This window comes from Ahaetulla prasina, chromosome 10, assembly GCF_028640845.1.
Source record: "Ahaetulla prasina isolate Xishuangbanna chromosome 10, ASM2864084v1, whole genome shotgun sequence".
Classification (NCBI taxonomy): domain Eukaryota; kingdom Metazoa; phylum Chordata; class Lepidosauria; order Squamata; family Colubridae; genus Ahaetulla; species Ahaetulla prasina.
The window spans coordinates 16,206,773-16,224,134 of record NC_080548.1 but is presented as its reverse complement, the minus strand read 5'-3'; the positions used below and the strand labels follow the sequence as shown (position 1 = coordinate 16,224,134).

At 46.1% G+C, this 17,362-nt stretch overlaps 1 protein-coding gene across 7 annotated transcripts in view; it reads left to right on the top strand.

Annotated features, from left to right (window-relative positions):
* AHDC1 (AT-hook DNA binding motif containing 1) overlaps positions 1 to 17,362 on the top strand; it is a 314,317-nt gene that overhangs the window by 261,259 nt on the left and 35,696 nt on the right. For all 7 annotated transcript variants that reach the window (XM_058196357.1, XM_058196359.1, XM_058196362.1 and 4 more), the window contains one exon: positions 14,902 to 14,939. In XM_058196357.1, the coding sequence (XP_058052340.1) occupies positions 14,902 to 14,939 (38 nt within the window). The remainder of the gene's footprint in view (positions 1 to 14,901; positions 14,940 to 17,362) is intronic.

Here is a 17,362-nt window from a genome sequence, read left to right as displayed (position 1 = left end):
CTCTGTCTGAAGTTGAAGCCATTACAAAACGTGATTTAAAAAGTTACCCAGAAATGTGCAGTTTTGTTTTGTTTTTTATTTGCATTTATATCCCGCCCTTCTCCGAAGACTCAGGGCGGCTTACACTATGTCAAGCAATAGTCTTCATCCATTTAGTGTGTGTGGACTCCAAAGCCTCCAGAGACTGATAGTAGTGAGGAAGAGGAAGAGCCTGTCCCTAATGCACGCATGAGAAGAGCTGCCAGAAGGCAAGAGCACTAAACTTATTGTCAACTTATTGCCCCCAACAATCTGGGTCCTCATTTTACCTCCCTTATAAAGGATGGAAGGCTGAGTCAACCTTGGGCCTGGTGGGACTCGAACCTGCAGTAATTGCAAGCAGCTGCTGTTAATAACAGACTGTCTTACCAGTCTGAGCCACAGATGGCTTTGAGATGAGAAAAGACAGAAAGCAATTGCAGGCGTTCCTCGACTTACAACAGTCCGTTTAGTGACCGTTCAAAGTTACGACGACGCTGAAAAAAATGACGTATGACCATTTCACGCTTATGACCCTTGCAGCATTCCCATGATCATGTAATCAAAATTCAGACGCTCGGCAACCGACTTATATTTATGACGGTTGCAATGTCCCGGGGTGGGTGGGGGTGGGGGTATGTGATGTCATCTCCTTTTGTGTCCTTCTGACAAGCAAAAGTGACTGAGGAAGCCGGATTTACGTAACAACCGTGTTACTAACTTAACTGCAGTGATTCACTTAACAACGGTGGCGAGAAAGATCATAAAATGGGGACAAAGCTCGCTTAAGAAACGTCTCATTAACATCAGAAAATTGGGGCTTATTGTGGTTTTAAGCTGCAGACTGCCTGTTCATGTACATGTTTGGGGGCTGGGTTTAATATCAGGTTGAATGAATAACGTCAAAATGAAAAATACATGTTGCTTTGTCCTGTGCTGTGCTTTTTCCCCCAACATGTAGCCCAGGGGTGAAATCCAATTTTTTTTGCTACCGGTTCTGTGGGTGTGGCTTGGTGGGCGTGGCAGGGGAAGGATACTGCAAAATCCCCATTCCCTCCCTCGTCCTGGGAGAAGGATATTGCAAAATCCCCATTCCCTCCCTAGTCCTGGGCGAAGGATATTGCAAACTCTCCATTCCTACCGCACTCTGGGGCCAGCCAGAGCTGGTATTTGCCGGTTCTCCGAACTACTCAAAATTTCCACTACCGGTTCTCCAGAACCTGTCAGAACCTGCTGGATTTCACCCCTGGTGTAACCCTCTGCACGTTACTCAAAACAATTGAATGTGGCCCTCAGCTGCAAAAGAATTGAGGAGATAAACACTGCTCTCGCTGAAGAAGTACAGGTAGTCCTCAATTTTATGACCAGTCGTTTAGTGATCGTTCCAAGTTATGACAGACTTCCCTGGGGTCCTTACCACCTGGTTCCAACCTTCCCACAAGCTGCCCATCCCTCATGATCACGTGACTGCATGCCAGGCTCTTGGCAGCATCCCGTGGTCACATGACCATCTTTTAGGACGTTTGTTGAAAACCAACAAAACCGACAACGGTTTCGGCAAAAACGGCCCATAGCAAACCATTGGTTTGTTTTAACAACTAACACCCAAAAAGGGTTTGTAAAATTAGATCGGTCCCATTTGGCGACCCATTTTTTAATCCTCACAATTTAACAACCATGATGGGCAGGCTCAGTGGTGAAATCTAAATTTCTTTTCTACCAAGTCTCTTCCAGCCCTGGATTATCCTCTGAAGCTGCGTCTAGTGCCAGATTTGTACTCCTTCTTTCCTCTCCTTTTTCCTCCCTCTCTCTTTCCTTCCTTCCTTCCTTCCTTCCTTCCTTCCTTCCTTCCTTCCTTCCTTCCTTCCTTCTTTCTTTCTCTCTCTCTCTCTCTCTCTCTCTCAAACGAACCCTCCACCCCACCCCATTTTTTGCCTACACCCCCCATTTTTTGCCTAGCAGGCTTCAGCTTTTTTACCTTTTAAAAAATGCTTTTAAAAGTAAAAAAAACAACAACCCTCTGAGGACGAGGCACCTCAGTCGATCTCGTCAGAGCCTTGTTTTAACCCTTTAAAAGCATTTTTTTACAACCTCTTCGGCCGAAGAGGTTGTTAAAAAAAATGCTTTTAAAAGTTAAAAAAAAAGGCTCTGATGATCGCGTGGCTCAGCTGGGCATGGGGGGTGGGTGGGCAGGGATTTTTGCTGCCGGTTCTCCGAACCACCCGCCGCCATTGCTACCGGATCGGCTGGTCTGGTCTGAACCGGGAGCATTTCACCCCTGGGCAGGCTCCAATACAGTCATAAGTCAAGGACCACCTGTAACTAACTTTGCACGAGGCCGTTTTCTGTTTTAAAAGTACTAAATTACTCTGATACTGTCCCTGACGGTGTTGCGGTTGGACAAAGGATTTGAACTGAACTGGTAGAGCGCAAGGCATTAAGAGGTCTTGGTTGTTAGAATGCAAAAGGTGACTGGAGTCCCAACTATGCAGAAGCCTTCCTGGGCTTCATTCACATGTGACCAAAAGGCCCAGCTAATCTTGACTCCCTGAAGAGATCGCCAGTATGGACTACCTGATTACTACAATTTTGAATGCATGCCCAGATGTTATTACAAGCCCATGAAAAATAGCTTATGCCTTTTGAAAGGGTGCAGCATGCATTAAAGTCATCCCCCAGTTATGCTATGGAGAACGTCACGTGCCTATCAGCAGCCCATCCCTGTCTAAAAAGGATCATATGCGAGTCAATGGAAGGTTGCACCTTAACCAGGGTTTGCGGGGTGTTTTGTTTTTTTTATAAAATTAACAATTTGAAAAACAGCTGCTGAGACCTGAGTTTCAATGGCATCAATGTCCTTGTCACGGGAAAATCAAATAAAATCTCCTCCGAGAGTCCTGATTTCCCGTGATCTACGTTGACTCATCTTGACAACAGCCCAGAACTGGTTTCCCATTCTTTTCTTCTAGAAACACTTGCTCCTAAAATTTATGTTCCGTATCAGCCTTCAAAAACCTGGTGATATCCAGATTGAATTGTCATTTAGCAGAATAACAAAATAACAGAGTTAGAAGGGACCTTGGAGGTCTTCTAGTCCAACCTCCTGCTGATGCAGGAGAACCTATACCCATGATGGCGAACCTATGCCATCGAGGTGGCACGCAGAGTCATATCAGTGGGCACGTGAGCTCAGCTCTGGCGCGCATGTGCGTGCTGGTCAGTATATTTTCAGGCCTTCTGGGCCCACCAGAAGTAGGGAAACAGGCTGTTTCCTGCCTCCGGAGGTCCAGTTTTTTGCTCTCCCAAGGCTCCAGGGCCTCTCTAGGAGCCTGGGGAGGGTGAAAATTGCTTTCCCCACACCACCCGGAAACCCTCCAGAGGCCGGAAACAACCCATGCATGGGGTGGCGAGGCGCATAGAATTATGGGTATGGGCCCGCACCCGCATGAACCCCACCCATGCTCCCCACGCTTTTGGCACACGATGGCAAAAAGATTAGCTATCACTGACCTATAGCATTCAGGACAAATGGCTGTCCAATCTCTTCTTTAAAAACTCCAGTGATGGATGTCCCGAAAGGTGCTTTTTCAAGAGGCAACTGGATTTTCTGGTTTTTCTTTGAAGACGTTTCGCTTCTTATCCAAGAAGCTTATCCAAGAAGCTTATCCAAGAAGCGAAACCTCTTCAAAGAAAAACCAGAAAGTCCAGTTGCCTCTTGAAAAAAAGCACCTTTGGGACAACCATGACCTGGTTGACTGAGAACCTCCATAGACACTTCCAGTGATGGAGCACCCACAACTTCTGGAGGCAAGTTGGTCCACTGATTAATTGTTCTAAACCTCAGGAAAGTGCTCCTTAGTTCTAGGTTGGTTCTCTCCTTGAACTTGAATCAAGCCTAGACAGTAAGAGTCCAGTCCTAGGCCATTTGTGCCAAGATCAAGTGAGGTACTAATACCACTCCTTAAAGTAAGTTCACACCTAGAATACTGCATCCAGTTTTGGTCACCGCACTACATAAAAGATGTTGAGACTCTAGAAAGAGTGCAGAGAAGAGCAACCAAGATGACTAGGGGACTGGAGGTTAAAGCATATGAAAAATGGTTGCAGGAGCTGGCCATGGCTAGTCTAGTGAAGAGAAGGACCAGGGGAGACATGATAGCAGGGTTCCAGTATTTTAGGGGCTGCCATAGAGAGGAAGGGGTCAAGCTATTTTCCAAAGCACCCGAAGACCAGACAAGGAATAATGGATGGAAACAGAACAAGGAGAGATTCAACCTGGAAATAAGGAGGAATTTTCTGACAGTGAGAAGTTGAGAACAGCCAACCAATGGAACAGAAGTTGCCTTCGGAAGTTGTGGGAGCTTCATCACTGGAAGCTTTCAAGAAGAGACTGTCAGAAATGGTGTAGGGTCCCCTGCTTGGGTGGGGGTGAGGGGGTTGGACTAGATGACCTACAAGGTCTCTTCCAACTCTTTTAATCTGTAAGGATGATGTCCTACAGGGATTAGGATCTAGATACCTTCAACGTCTCCTTTTCCCAACTGTTTTCTTCTTGTCCAGTAAGATCTGGGAGAAGATAATTTTTTGGGGGTCCCTTCATTGAGGGAATGCTGTCAGCCAAGATCTTGAAGGCAGGCCCTTTCAACTGCTGCCCCCTTTCTCTGGAATTGCATCCCCCCACAACTCTGCTGAGTTTCTGAAATATCAGTGCTGTCCAAGCAAGACCTGGGTATATATGTGTTCTACCCTTCTTTGGGTAGAGCCTGAGGTGTTTGTTTTTAATCGAGTTTTGCTTCCCTGGGTGTAGAAGTGAGACTTCTGAATGCTGGATGTTATTATTCGTTTGTCAATGATACAGCCTGACTTGCAGTAGTTGCCTGCTCAGAACCAATAGCAATCGGAGCAGTTTATGAACCAAATCAGTAAATACCTAAACAAATAACCTTCCTTCAATCTGCTTGTGTTCCGATCAGACAGGGACTGTTCTGCAAGTCCGGCTAACGCTAGATTTTAGTATTATTATTATTTTTAACAATTAAACAACTTTTATTTAACTCTTGTGCATGACTGTGACCGTTTACATATCATCCCATTAGTGTTCTCCCATACTCTATATAGAGGGACGCAGTGGCTTAGTGGGTAAGACGCTGAGCTTGTCGATCGAAAGGTCGGCAGTTCAGCGGTTCGAATCCCTAGTGCTGCGTAACGGGGTGAGTTCCCGTTACTTGTCCCAGCTTCTGCCAACCTAGCAGTTCGAAAGCACGTAAAAAATGCAAGTAGAAAAACAGGGACCACCTTTGGTGGGAAGGGAACAGCGTTCTGTGGGCTTTTGGTGTTGAGTCATGCCGGCCACATGACCATAGAGACGTCTTCTGACGGTGCTGGCTCTTCAGCTTTGAAACGGAGATGAGTATCACCCCCTAGAGACGGGAACGACTAGCTCGTATGTGCGAGGGGAACCTTTACCTTTATCTTTATACTCTATATAATTTTACTAAATCTACTATCTGTTATTTCCCCTTTTTTCTATTTTCGACCCAATTGTACCATTTCTCCCATATTACATAAAAATCGGAATCCATCTGTCCTTTCAGTTCAAGTGTCATTTTGTCTATCTCGGCGCAATCCAATACTTTTCTAATTATTAACTCTTCAGAGGGTGTATTTGAGCTTCTCCAACATTGCGCAAATGCCAATCTTGCTGCCATTGCCATATATAAAATAATATATATATATATATATATATATTCATATTTTGTTTTCATCATTCCTAGAAAAAATAGTTCTGGTGTATATTCTGTCTGGAAGCCTGTTACTTCCTGTATCCAACTATGTATTTTCACCCAATATTTTTATGTTTCGGAGCATGACCACCATGTATGAAAGAAGGTACTTTGCTTTTGTCCATATTTCCAACAGTTGGGGTTTAAATTTGTATATATTTTTGCCAGTCTAGAAGTTTTGTACTAATTGTATTACTGCACAGTTACTGCCAGTGGTAGGATTCAGCCAATTCAGACCGGTTCAGGCGAACCGGTAGTAGCGATGTGTGGGTGGGCCAGCCCACCTGCCACCGGCACTATGCCGTCCTGTTTAGCCATGTTTTCTAAGCCATGCGTATGCGCAGAAGTCTGAACACATGCGCGAAAGGCCACGCACGCTCACATTTTCAGTGCTGGGCGAACCAGTTGTTAAATTATGAGAAGTCTACCTCAAATGTTGCTAGATTATTGTTTTGCTACCTGGACTAACATGGCTCCCCTACTACAAGCGGGAGTCGGTATGACCGGAAGTTCTCCATACAAAACAGCATCTGGAAATGAGAGGCGGAAGCTTCCTGATGTGCCCAGTTCTGATTAGCAGAACATGCTTTTGTATTAGAGATAGGCCTCGACTTACGACCACAATGGAGCCCAAAATTTCTGTTGCTGAGAGAGACATTTGCTAAGGGAGTTTTGCCTCATTTTATGACCTTTCTTGCGTTGGTTGTTAAGTGAATCACTTAACATTGTTAAGTTTGTAAGCTGGTTGTTAAGCAGATCTGGCTTTCCCATTGACCTTGCTTGTCAGAAGATCGCAAAAGGGGGAATCACATGACTGCAGGATCCTGCAATTGTCGTACATATTATGAAGCTTTGCTGGCTGAGGAACTCTGGGAGTTGAAGTCCTCAAGTCTTAAAAGAGCCAAGTTTGCAGACCCCTGACTCATAGCATGGCGTTTTCCATTTTGGTTCCAGGAAAAGCCTGCTATGAGAGATAGTTTGTTGTGTGGTGAAGGTTATCAGGCTAGAAACTGGGAGACTGGGAGTTCTAGCGCAGTCTCGGGCACAAAGCCAGCTGGGTGACCTTGGGCCAGTCCCTTTCCCTCAGCTCTAGGAAGGAGGCAATGACAAACCATGCCAATAAAACTGTAGGGACTTCTCCAGGCAGCTGGTCAGGCACTAACGTTGACTTGAAGGCACCGTAAAAGGTTCTGTTACCTAGAACAGTTTGTTGTTGTTAGTTCCGAAGTCATTTCTGACCCATTGTGACCCCATGGACAACGTTTCTCCAGGCCTTCCTGTCCTCTACCATCCTTTGGAGTCCATTTAAGCTCAGTGACTCCATCCAGCCACCTTGTTCTCTGCTGTCCCCTTCTTCTTTTGCCCTCAATCATTCCCAGCATTAGCTCTTCTCCAGTGAGTCCTTCCTTCTCATTAGGTGGCCAAAGTACTTGAGTTTCCTCTTCAGGATCTGGCCTTCTAAAGAGCAGTCAGGGTTGATCTCCTCTAGGACTGACCAGTTGGATCGCCTTGCAGTCCAAGGGACTTGCAGAAGTCTTCTCCAGCACCATAGTTCAAAGGCCTCAATTCTTTGGCGCTCAGCCTTTCTTATGGTCCAACCTTCACAGCCATACATTGCAACTGGGAACACCAGTTGCAATGACTTGACTATACACACTTTGGTTGGCAGGGTGATGTCTCTGCTTTTTAGTAAGCTATCTAGTTTGCCATAGCTTTCCTCCCAGCTATTCCTGGGGCGTAGCTCATAGCTTCATTGAGCTGCGCAAGCCCCTTCGCCACGACAAGGCAGTAAATCCATGAAGGAACTAGAACAGTTAAGGCATCCTTATCTTCTCTGAGCAGACCAGGAAAAGGGAATTTCTTCATAGGAAAAAGCAAAAGATTCCGAAGGAATCTAGGAACTACCTGGGTCCTACCTGGATTAAGTCTGAGATAAAATCTTCAGGTCTTGGCCCAAATAGAGTATTTCAACTCCCCCCACCCCCCTTCTCTCGGCTAAGAAGAAAATTGCAAACAAAGACCTTCCATTCTTCCTCTCAGCGGCTCCCCATCTGTCCTTCTTTTCTTCCTTCTAGACCCCAGACGAAGGGAGGTGCAGACCGGTGTAACTGATCCATTTTTAAAACCTTCGTGCCAGGTGCATGCTTTCTCAGCCAGGTTTCAGCAGGCTGCCCCTCGGCTGTTAACGCGCATGCACACATACACACAAAAGGCAAATGCACAAAGGTTGTCTCTTTTTTTTTTGTTTTTGGTCAGACCCGGAATAGTAGAACAGCCAGGTCAGAAAGTTTAAACAAGAGAGTAGGAATAACTTCGGGAGGACTTTTTTTTAACCATTTCACAGACCTGGGAGGAAATTCTGTGGCTCATTAGAGACACCTAGTGGAGACGGGCTACTTCAAGCCTTCTGCCAAAGGTGACCGGAGGAAGGAGGCTTGTTGGTAGTTCTCATTGATCTGAGATTCCTCCCTGTCACACCCTGATTTCTTAGGATCACAGTGAGTTGTCCCCTTATCTATGGAGCTATGGGGTAATCTATGTGTTGAATCAGAAGATGAGTTCCCCATTTGTTTCAGGGTGATTTCTCCCCCCCCCCCAACACGATAGATAGACAGACGGACAATAGGTAGATAGATAGGTAGATGGATGGACTGACGGACAGATGATAGGTAGATAGATAGATAGATAGATAGATAGATAGATAGATAGATAGATAGATAGATAGACAGATGATAGGTAGATAGACGATAGGTAGGTAGGTAGGTAGATAGTTAGACAGACAGACAGATAGACAGTAGGTAGATAGATAGATAGATAGAAAGAAAGAAAGAAAGAAAGAAAGAAAGAAAGAAAGAAAGAAAGAAAGATGGATAGAGAGATAGAGAGATCGATAGAGAGATAGAGAGATCGATAAATAGACAGACAATTGATCGATCGATAGATAGACAAAGAAATAGATAGATAGATAGATAGATAGATAGATAGATAGATAGATAGATAGACAGACAGACAGACAGACAGACAGACAGACATGATAGGTAGATGATCGGTAGATAGGTAGATAGGTAGGTAGGTCAATAGGTAGGTAGGTAGGTAGGTAGATAGAGAGATAGAGAGATAGAGAGATAGAGAGATGGATGATTAGCAGGCAGGACAATTTCTATTTCGCCTATGCTTCTCCATGTGATATAAACTTCACCAGTTGAATGGTTGCCTGTACCAAACCAAGGCAGCATCTCTGTGAGGCTGCAATGGCATCTTTGCCTTCCTCTCCCTTTCCTGATCCAAAGTGTAAATCCAAGCAGAAGGACACAAGCCGCCTTGGTCAACCAAACCGCACAGTGCATTTGGTAGAGACTACGTGTGGCTGACTTCTGAGCAGGCCTTCGAAGTTGCTGAAATCCTTGCGGTGGCGGGGGGGGGGGAGAACAAATTTTATTCAGGATCTTCATGGCGGTTGGATTTTTAAAAGGATTTTATTCCCTGTGACTCTCAAACTCCAAACAGGCTGTGATCAAACCTCCTACCGTCTTTAAAGAGTCCCAGGAGATGACGATGTTTAGCATTTTCCCCCTGCTGTTTTCTCCATTTAACACCTCTCCTCCTACCCCCACAGAAGCTGCTTTTCATTTTGCAGCTGGAAAAAAAAAAAAGGTATCCGTACCGTGTCTGTCTGTCTGTCTTTCTGTCTTGCAAAAAAAAAAAAGGAAAAAGAAAGAAAGAAAAAACCCAGCAGATTTTTAGATTGGAAAAACAGCAGTGGGGGGAGGGTTAGATTTTTTTTAAAAAAAGAAAAAAGAAAAGGGGGGGGGGAAAACACCTCTTTCCCAGGCAGGGTTGTCCCAGTTGAAATCAAACTGTTCTGCACTGGCTTTAGATGTTTTCAAAAATCAACAATAAATCTGGTTTCCCGCATCACATCTGTTTTGGCCCGCCTGGTGTTTTTGGTGAGAAATGAGGATGTTCAAAGCAGCATCGGAGCACCAGATACCTTAATGATGGATTCTATTAAAATACATGAGCTTTTGAAGACTCTCCTGTGAGAGAGTTGTGGGGAGGGGGGGGGGAAATACAGAAAACAGCAGTCAGGGTATTCTTCCCAGGTGGGACAATAATCAAAATCTCAAGCGGAAACCTCTACCTGGTATTCAGAGCAAAATGCTCCGGTTTTGCAACACAGAGCAGGTAGCCACTCTTAGTCTCCTGATGGCCCATATATCCTCAAAACCAGGGGTCTCCAACCTTGGTCCTTTTAAGACTTGTGGACTAACTCCCAGAGTTCCTCAGCCAGCAAAGCTGGCTGAGGGACTCTGGGAGTTGAAGTCCACAAGTCTTAAAAGGACCAAGGTTGGAGACCCCTGCTCAAAACCATTGATCGGCATCACTGGGTTATTTTGGCAGTTTTGTTTTATTTTTTTAAAAAATAGATCTTGGGGGGGGGGTCATATTCTCCACCATTATCTCTCTTGTGGGGTGAGGGCAAACCGATGGTATGCGTGCCACAGGTGGCATGTGGAGCCATATCAGTGGGCATGCAAGCTCAGCTTCAGCACACGTGCGCACGAAGGCCAGCTGATTTTCGGGCCTTCTGGGCCCACCAAAAGTAGGGAAACAGGCTGCTTCCAGCCTCTGGAGGGCTTCCGGAGGGTTGGGGAAGGCCGATTTTGCCCTCCCCGGGGTCCTAGAGAGGCTCTGGAGCCTGGGGAGAGCGAAAAACAGACCTACCAGGCCATCATGTACCAAAAGCGGTGGGAGTGGGAGGGGGGTTGTGCGCGCATGCGCAGGGGGCATAGAATTATGGGTGTGGGCATGGAAGCGCATGACCCCCCCCTGCACTCCCCCCGCTTTGGGCACGCGATGGCAAAAAGGTTAGCCTTAGAGACTTTTTTGTTGTTGTTGTTGTTGTTTACATTTATATCCCGCCCTTCTCCGAAGACTCAGGGCGGCTTACCGTGTGTAAGGCAATAGTCTCATTCTATTTGTATATTTACAAAGTCAACTTATTGCCCCCCCCAACAATCTGGGTCCTCATTTTACCTACCTTATAAAGGATGGAAGGCTGAGTCAACCTTGGACCTGGTGGGACTAGAACCTGCAGTAATTGCAGGCAGCTGTGTTTTAAATAACAGGCTTCTTACAGCCTGAGCCACACCGCGGCCCTTGACTTGAGAGAATGAGCATCCTATACAGGTAGACCTTGACTTACAATCGCAATAGAACCCAACATTTCTGTCGCCTAAGCAAGATAGTTGTTAAGTGAGTTTTGCACCATTTTATGACCTTTCTTGCCACAGTTGTTAAGTGAATTGGTGCAGTTGTTAATAGCTATAGCGATAGCACTTAGACTTACATATATTCTCTAAGCAGTTTACACAGTCAACATCAGTGGTGAAATTCAGCCGGCTCTATCCGGATTGCATGATCTGGTAGTGCCAGTGGCAGGAGGCTCCGCCCACCCGCCCGGACATCATCAGGTCCCCTTTTTGACCCTCTGAGCATGTGTGGAAGAGGTGTGCGCGTCCACATTTGTGAACCAGTAGCGAAGGTAAATGAATACCATCCCTGGTCAGCATATTGCCCCTAACAATCTGGGTCCTCATTTTACCCACCTTGGAAGGACGGAAGGCTGAGTCAACCCTGAGCCTGGTAAGATTTGAACTGCCAAATTGCAGGCAGCCGGCAGTCAGCAGAAGGAGCCTGCAATACTGCACTCTAACCATTGTGCCAATTAGTAAGATGGTTGTAAAGTGAATGGGGCTTGTCAGAAAGTTGCAAAAGGAGATTGTGTGATGCCAGGACACGGTAACCGTCATAAGGAGCCGCGGTGTGGCTCAGGCTGTAAGATAGCCTGTTATTAAACACAGCTGCCTGCAATTACTACAAGCTCGAGTCCCACCAGGCCCAAGGTTGACTCAGCCTTCCATCCTTTATAAGGTAGGTAAAATGAGGACCCAGATTGTTGGGGGGCAATAAGTTGACTTTGTATATAAATATACAAATAGGATGAGACTATTGCCTTGCACAATGTAAGCCGCCCTGAGTCTTCGGAGAAGGGCGGGACATAAATGTAAAAAAAATAAAATAACTATAAACCAGTTGCCAAGCTTGCGGATTCTGATCGCATGACCATGGAGATTCTACAACTGTCATAAGTGTGAAACTTACTAAAGTTTCATACTTATGTAACTTACTAAACAAATGGTTGTAAGCCAATGTCGTGTCCCACTCCTCCGCTGACGGCCGGGTCAGGGAAATCCAAATCAGGCGTGCCTCTGCAGCTCTGCCAAAGTCCTAGCAAAGTCCTCAGGGCAGGCAGGAGACCAGAGCTGGGGGCTGGAGACACTTCCTCCTCTTCAGCCTGTCTGGGCATGGAGCCAGGGCTGGGGCCGGGAGGCATACTAGGACATTCCTCCATGTTCGGAAGCAGATAAGAAGGCCCCGGCTGTGGTGAGAGCGGGCAAGACACAACAGCCAAGGACTACCTGCATAGCAGCTAGCCCCCACCTTTAAGATCAGTGCAGTTGTCATAAGCCCCAGCTGATGTGCCCAGAGATGTTGGGAACTGTGGTCTAACACAGGGGCCTCCAACCTTGGCAACTTTAAGACTTGTGGACTTCAACTCCCAGAATTCCTCAGCCAGCAAAGCAAAGGTGACTGAGGAACTCTGGGAGTTGAAGTCCGCAAGTCTTAAAGTTGCCAAGTCTTAAAGTTGCCAAGATTGGACATCCCTGGTCTAACACATAGGGAAGTTGCCAAGATGGGGGAAAACTGACATAGAATGTCTATGGAGATTCTCAGTCATGCAGGTTACGGTTGCCCTAAAGGTGCTTTTTCAAGAAGCAACTGGATTTTCTGGTAATGGCATAGAATGTTTTTGAGAACTTAAGGTTTGCAAGTTGCTCAAGTGGTACCTTCACTGCAGTCCTTCTGCATTGTTTCAGTCCTTCTGATGAATTCTGAGTCCTCCTCCTGTCTCTGGACCTCTCCTCTCTTCCATTCCAGTAGATCTACAGTAACAGAGCATCTGGCATCTTAGAATATGTTGCAAGGTTTCTAGTTATTCTGTCCAGGGTAGAAATAGGTGGTATAAGGTCTCCTGCTTGACCAGGGGGTTGGACTAGAACATCTCCAATTCAGTGGTGAAATCCAAATTTTTTTACTACTGGTTATGCGGGTGTGGCTTGGTGGGCGTGATGTGGCTTGGTGGGCGTGGCAGGGGAAGGATGCTGCAAAATCTCCATTCCCTCCCCACTCCTGGGGGAAGGATATTGCAAAACCTCCATTTCCACCCCACTCTGGGGCCAGCCAGAGGTGGTATTTGCCGGTTCTCCGAACTGCTCAAAATTTCCGCTACCAGTTCTCCAGAACCTGTCAGAACCTGCTGGATTTCACCCCTGCTCCAATTCTGTTATTTTGTTAAAACTGTGATACCAAGGAGTCTGATGCACCAAAGCTCCCTACTTGAGGGGGGAGGGGAGAAAATGAGTGTATACAAGCAATTTCAAATCCAAGAAACTTATAATCTTAGACTGGGACTTTCTGAGTTGTCCTTCCTGGAATGCTGGCATGCTCTTGTGATTAGCCAGCAAGACGAAGCCCCAGGATTGGCAAATCTATTTTTGCTTAAACCAGAGAGTAGTACCTTCTACTGGGTTGCTGTTTTTTGGCCATCTGCAACTGATCCGGACATACTAAGCAAGATAATATATCCTCTAGATCTAGCCATGTTTCTGACCTTTGAGGCAAGCATCTTGGCTTAAATAGAAGTAGATGCCAATTTGTGCCACTCTTGTTCTTCAGAATGGATGTGTTCTGACGTGGTGGCTCAGTGGCACTGACATTCAGCTTGTTGATCAAAAGATCGGCAGCTCAGCAGTTCGAATCCCTAGCGCCACGTAATGGGGTGAGCTCCCGTGAGTTGTCCCAGCTTCTGCCAACCTAGCAGTTCGAAAGCAAGTAAAAAAGGCAAGTAGAAAAATAGGGACCACCTTTGGTGGGAAGGGAACAGCGTTCCATGCGCCTTTGGCGTTGAGTCATGCCGGCCACATGACCACGGAGACGTCTTCGAACAGCGGCTTTGAAACGGAGATGAGCACTGCCCCCTAGACTCAGGAACGACTAGCACATATGTGCGAGGGGAACCTTTGCTCTTCAGAAGAACCAAACAAAACTATTGAGCAAGGTACCACATATACGGTACCGGTGCATTTTGTTTGTTTGTTTGTTTGTTTTTTTAGGCAAAAAACCCAAAATGCACCGGTACCGTATATGTGGTACCTTGCTCAATAGTAGTACCTGTGAGAGGGATCTTGGAGTCCTAGTGGATAACCATTTAGATATGAGCCAGCAGTGTGCAGCAGCTGCTAAAAAAACCAACACAGTTCTGGGCTGCATAAACAGAGGGATAGAATCAAGATCTCGTGAAGTGTTAGTGCCACTTTATAATGCCTCGGTAAGGCCACACTTGGAATATTGCATCCAGTTTTGGTTGCCACGATGTAAAAAAGATGTTGAGACTCTAGAAAGAGTGCAGAGAAGAGCAACAAAGATGATTAGGGGACTGGAGGCTAAAACATATGAAGAACGGTTGCAGGAACTGGGTATGTCTAGTTTAACAAAAAGAAGGACTAGGGGAGACATGATAGCAGTGTTCCAATATCTCAGGGGCTGCCACAAAGAAGAGGGAGTCAGGCTGTTCACCAAAGCACCTGAGGGTAGAACAAGAAGCAATGGGTGGAAACTGATCAAAGAGAGAAGCAACTTAGAACTAAGGAGAAATTTCCTGACAGTTAGAACAATTAATGAGTGGAACGACTTGTCTGCAGAAGTTGTGAATGCTCCAACACTGGAAATTTTTAAGAAAATGTTGGATAACCATCTGACTGAGATGGTGTAGGGTTTCCTGCCTGGGCAGGGGGTTGGACTAGAAGGCCTCCAAGGTCCCTTCCAACTCTGTTGTTATATTATATTATATTAAAAGTCTCATTGGGCAGTGGGGGAACTTCTCACATGTAGTGAGGTTGGTAGACTGACTAGAGAGACCAAGCCATGCTAATCTTTGGTTGCTGATATTTTTTTTTTCTCCCCTTCTTCTCCACAGAGAATTCAAGTGTAACAGCAGGAGCAGCAAAACAGAAGGTGAGTTGCGAAATGTGGATTTTGTGTTCCCTTCTGTTCCCAAGAGATAGCAGTGGAACAAACAAGTGTGGAGGTAGCTTCAGGGGTCTTTGACATACTTAGGTTTCCCCAGCATTTTGCACGAAGCACAGCCTGTGTTTACACTATTGCTTCCTTGCACCTGGAAGAAAATTATTAGTCGTATCAACGTGGTTGATGTTGTCTCAAATAGCATCTAGTTACCTTTGGGGATGCTTACTGATGCAATCGGAGGGAGATCTTGGATCTTATTTGTGACCCCAATTCTTGAGTAAAGGCATCGTTTTGCCCTTCGGATCTTGCACCAATGATCCTCTCTGCGGGGACTGTTTTGGATATCCCAGTAGCACTAGTACTTAGACTTATATACTGCTTCACAGTGCTTTACAGCAGGGGACTCCAACCTTGGCAACTTTAAGCCTGGAGGACTTCAACTCCCAGAATTCCCCAGCCAGCTTTGCTGGCTGAATCTGGGAGCTGAAGTCCTCCAGGCTTAAAGTTGCCAAGGTTGGAGACACTGTTCCCTCTAAACTGCGCGCATGCGCAAATGCGCACTGCTGACACGGTCTCCGCGCACAGAAAATCTGTGCTGCGCAGCTAATCAACGCCTGTCAAATGACGTTGATTAGCTGCAAGAAGACAGATTCAACTAACTAAAACTTTTAGCTAGCCGAATTTAACTAAAAGTTTTAGCTAGCCGAATCTGTTTGATTCTTTTAATAAATCATGTGACTTGAATGGATGGATTTAATAAATGAATAATAAATAATAATAATAATAAATAAATAAATAAATAAAATAATAATAATAATAAATAAATAAAATAAATGAATGGATTTAATAAATCATGTGACTTGAATGGATGCGATGCTGGCATGACCCGCACGTCTGATGTTGCTCACAGTGGTCCAAGGGACCGCTCAGGGAGTTAGTGTGCTTGCTCAGACTCGTGAAAAATTAGAGGGAACATTGGTTGGAGACCTCTGCTTTACAGCCCTCTCTAAGCAATTTACAGAATCAGCATATTCTCCCCCCCAAAAAAACAATCTGGGTCCTCATTTTACCGACCTTGGAACACTGGAAGGTTGGAAGGCTGAGTCAACCTTGAGCCGAAGAAAATCGAATTGCCGAACTGCCAGCAGTCGGCAGAAGTAGCCTGCAGTACTGCATTCTAACCACTGCACCACCACGATATCCAGTACTTGGATTCGATGTGATCTCCCCTGATCTAAAGAGGGGAATAGGAATCTCTGAAAAGCTACAGTACCAGCAGAGAACACTCCAAGCTTGCTAGGTCTCTGCACCCAGCTTTCCAGCATGCTCAGGGAACCCCTATAAAAAGAGGAGCTGCCCAGGGCGCATGCGCGTGCCCGAAAATGAACTTCGGGTTTCCGGCGTGCACATGTGCACCGGCCAGCTAGTCCTCCGGGTTTCTGGTGCGTATGTGCGATTGATGATCAGCTGGCCGGCACGCACGATCGCGCTGGAAAACGGAAGACCAACTCTTCCAGTTTCCAGCACTGCCGCGCGCATGAAGGCCAGCTGATCATCACGCACACATTCACGCCAGAAACCCGGAAGAGGAATGGGTGATGCCCACGCATGCCAGGCGACATGGCTCCGCCTGCCACTTTGGCCCCGCGTGCCCTATAATAAGGGAACCCCACTCCCTTTTGTTGGGATCCCATCCCACTAGGATGCTTCTGTATCCTCATCCTTCTCTTCTTGGCCCATAGGTCGGCCGAGCAGTGGTCTTCATGAGCTGAGGTTCAGATCTGTTGATAGAGTGCCCAGTTACTAGCCTGAAGGAGAACACCTATCCACAGATCAACTCCATGCCTGTCTCATGGAGACAAAAAGTGACGCCAGCATGTTCCTAATGGGTGGGTGGTGCCCAGAATGACAATCCCAGCCATCACTGTTCTGCTCATTTTATCTGGAACAGGGGTCCCCAAGCTTGGCAACTTTAAGCCTGGTGGACTTCAACTCCCAGAACCTGGGAGTTCTGGGAGTTGAAGTCCTCCAGGCTTAAAGTTGCCAAGCTTGGAGACCTCTCATCTGAAGTATTATGCAGCAGGAAGCACATCTTTACTAGAAATGAGGGAAGAGCTCCTGCATCTATTTCTTTGGGGTTCGCACAAGAGAACTTCCTGGTAAATTATGCCCTTCGTGGCTATCAGTTCCTCTTGCCTCCCACTTCGTCCCCAGTCAAGGCATCCATCATATGCGTTCCCTTGCTTTGTGATAAGGTCACTTCTCCTTGGTAATGCTAAAGGGCACAGGGGAACTTAAGTGTAAGCTTTTAAAGCACTTGAGGCATATTTTAACTAATGCAAGGCCATGATTAGATCATTGTTTCACTCTCTTCTCTTCTTCCTGACTTCCTAATTTTCCCCAGTTTGGCA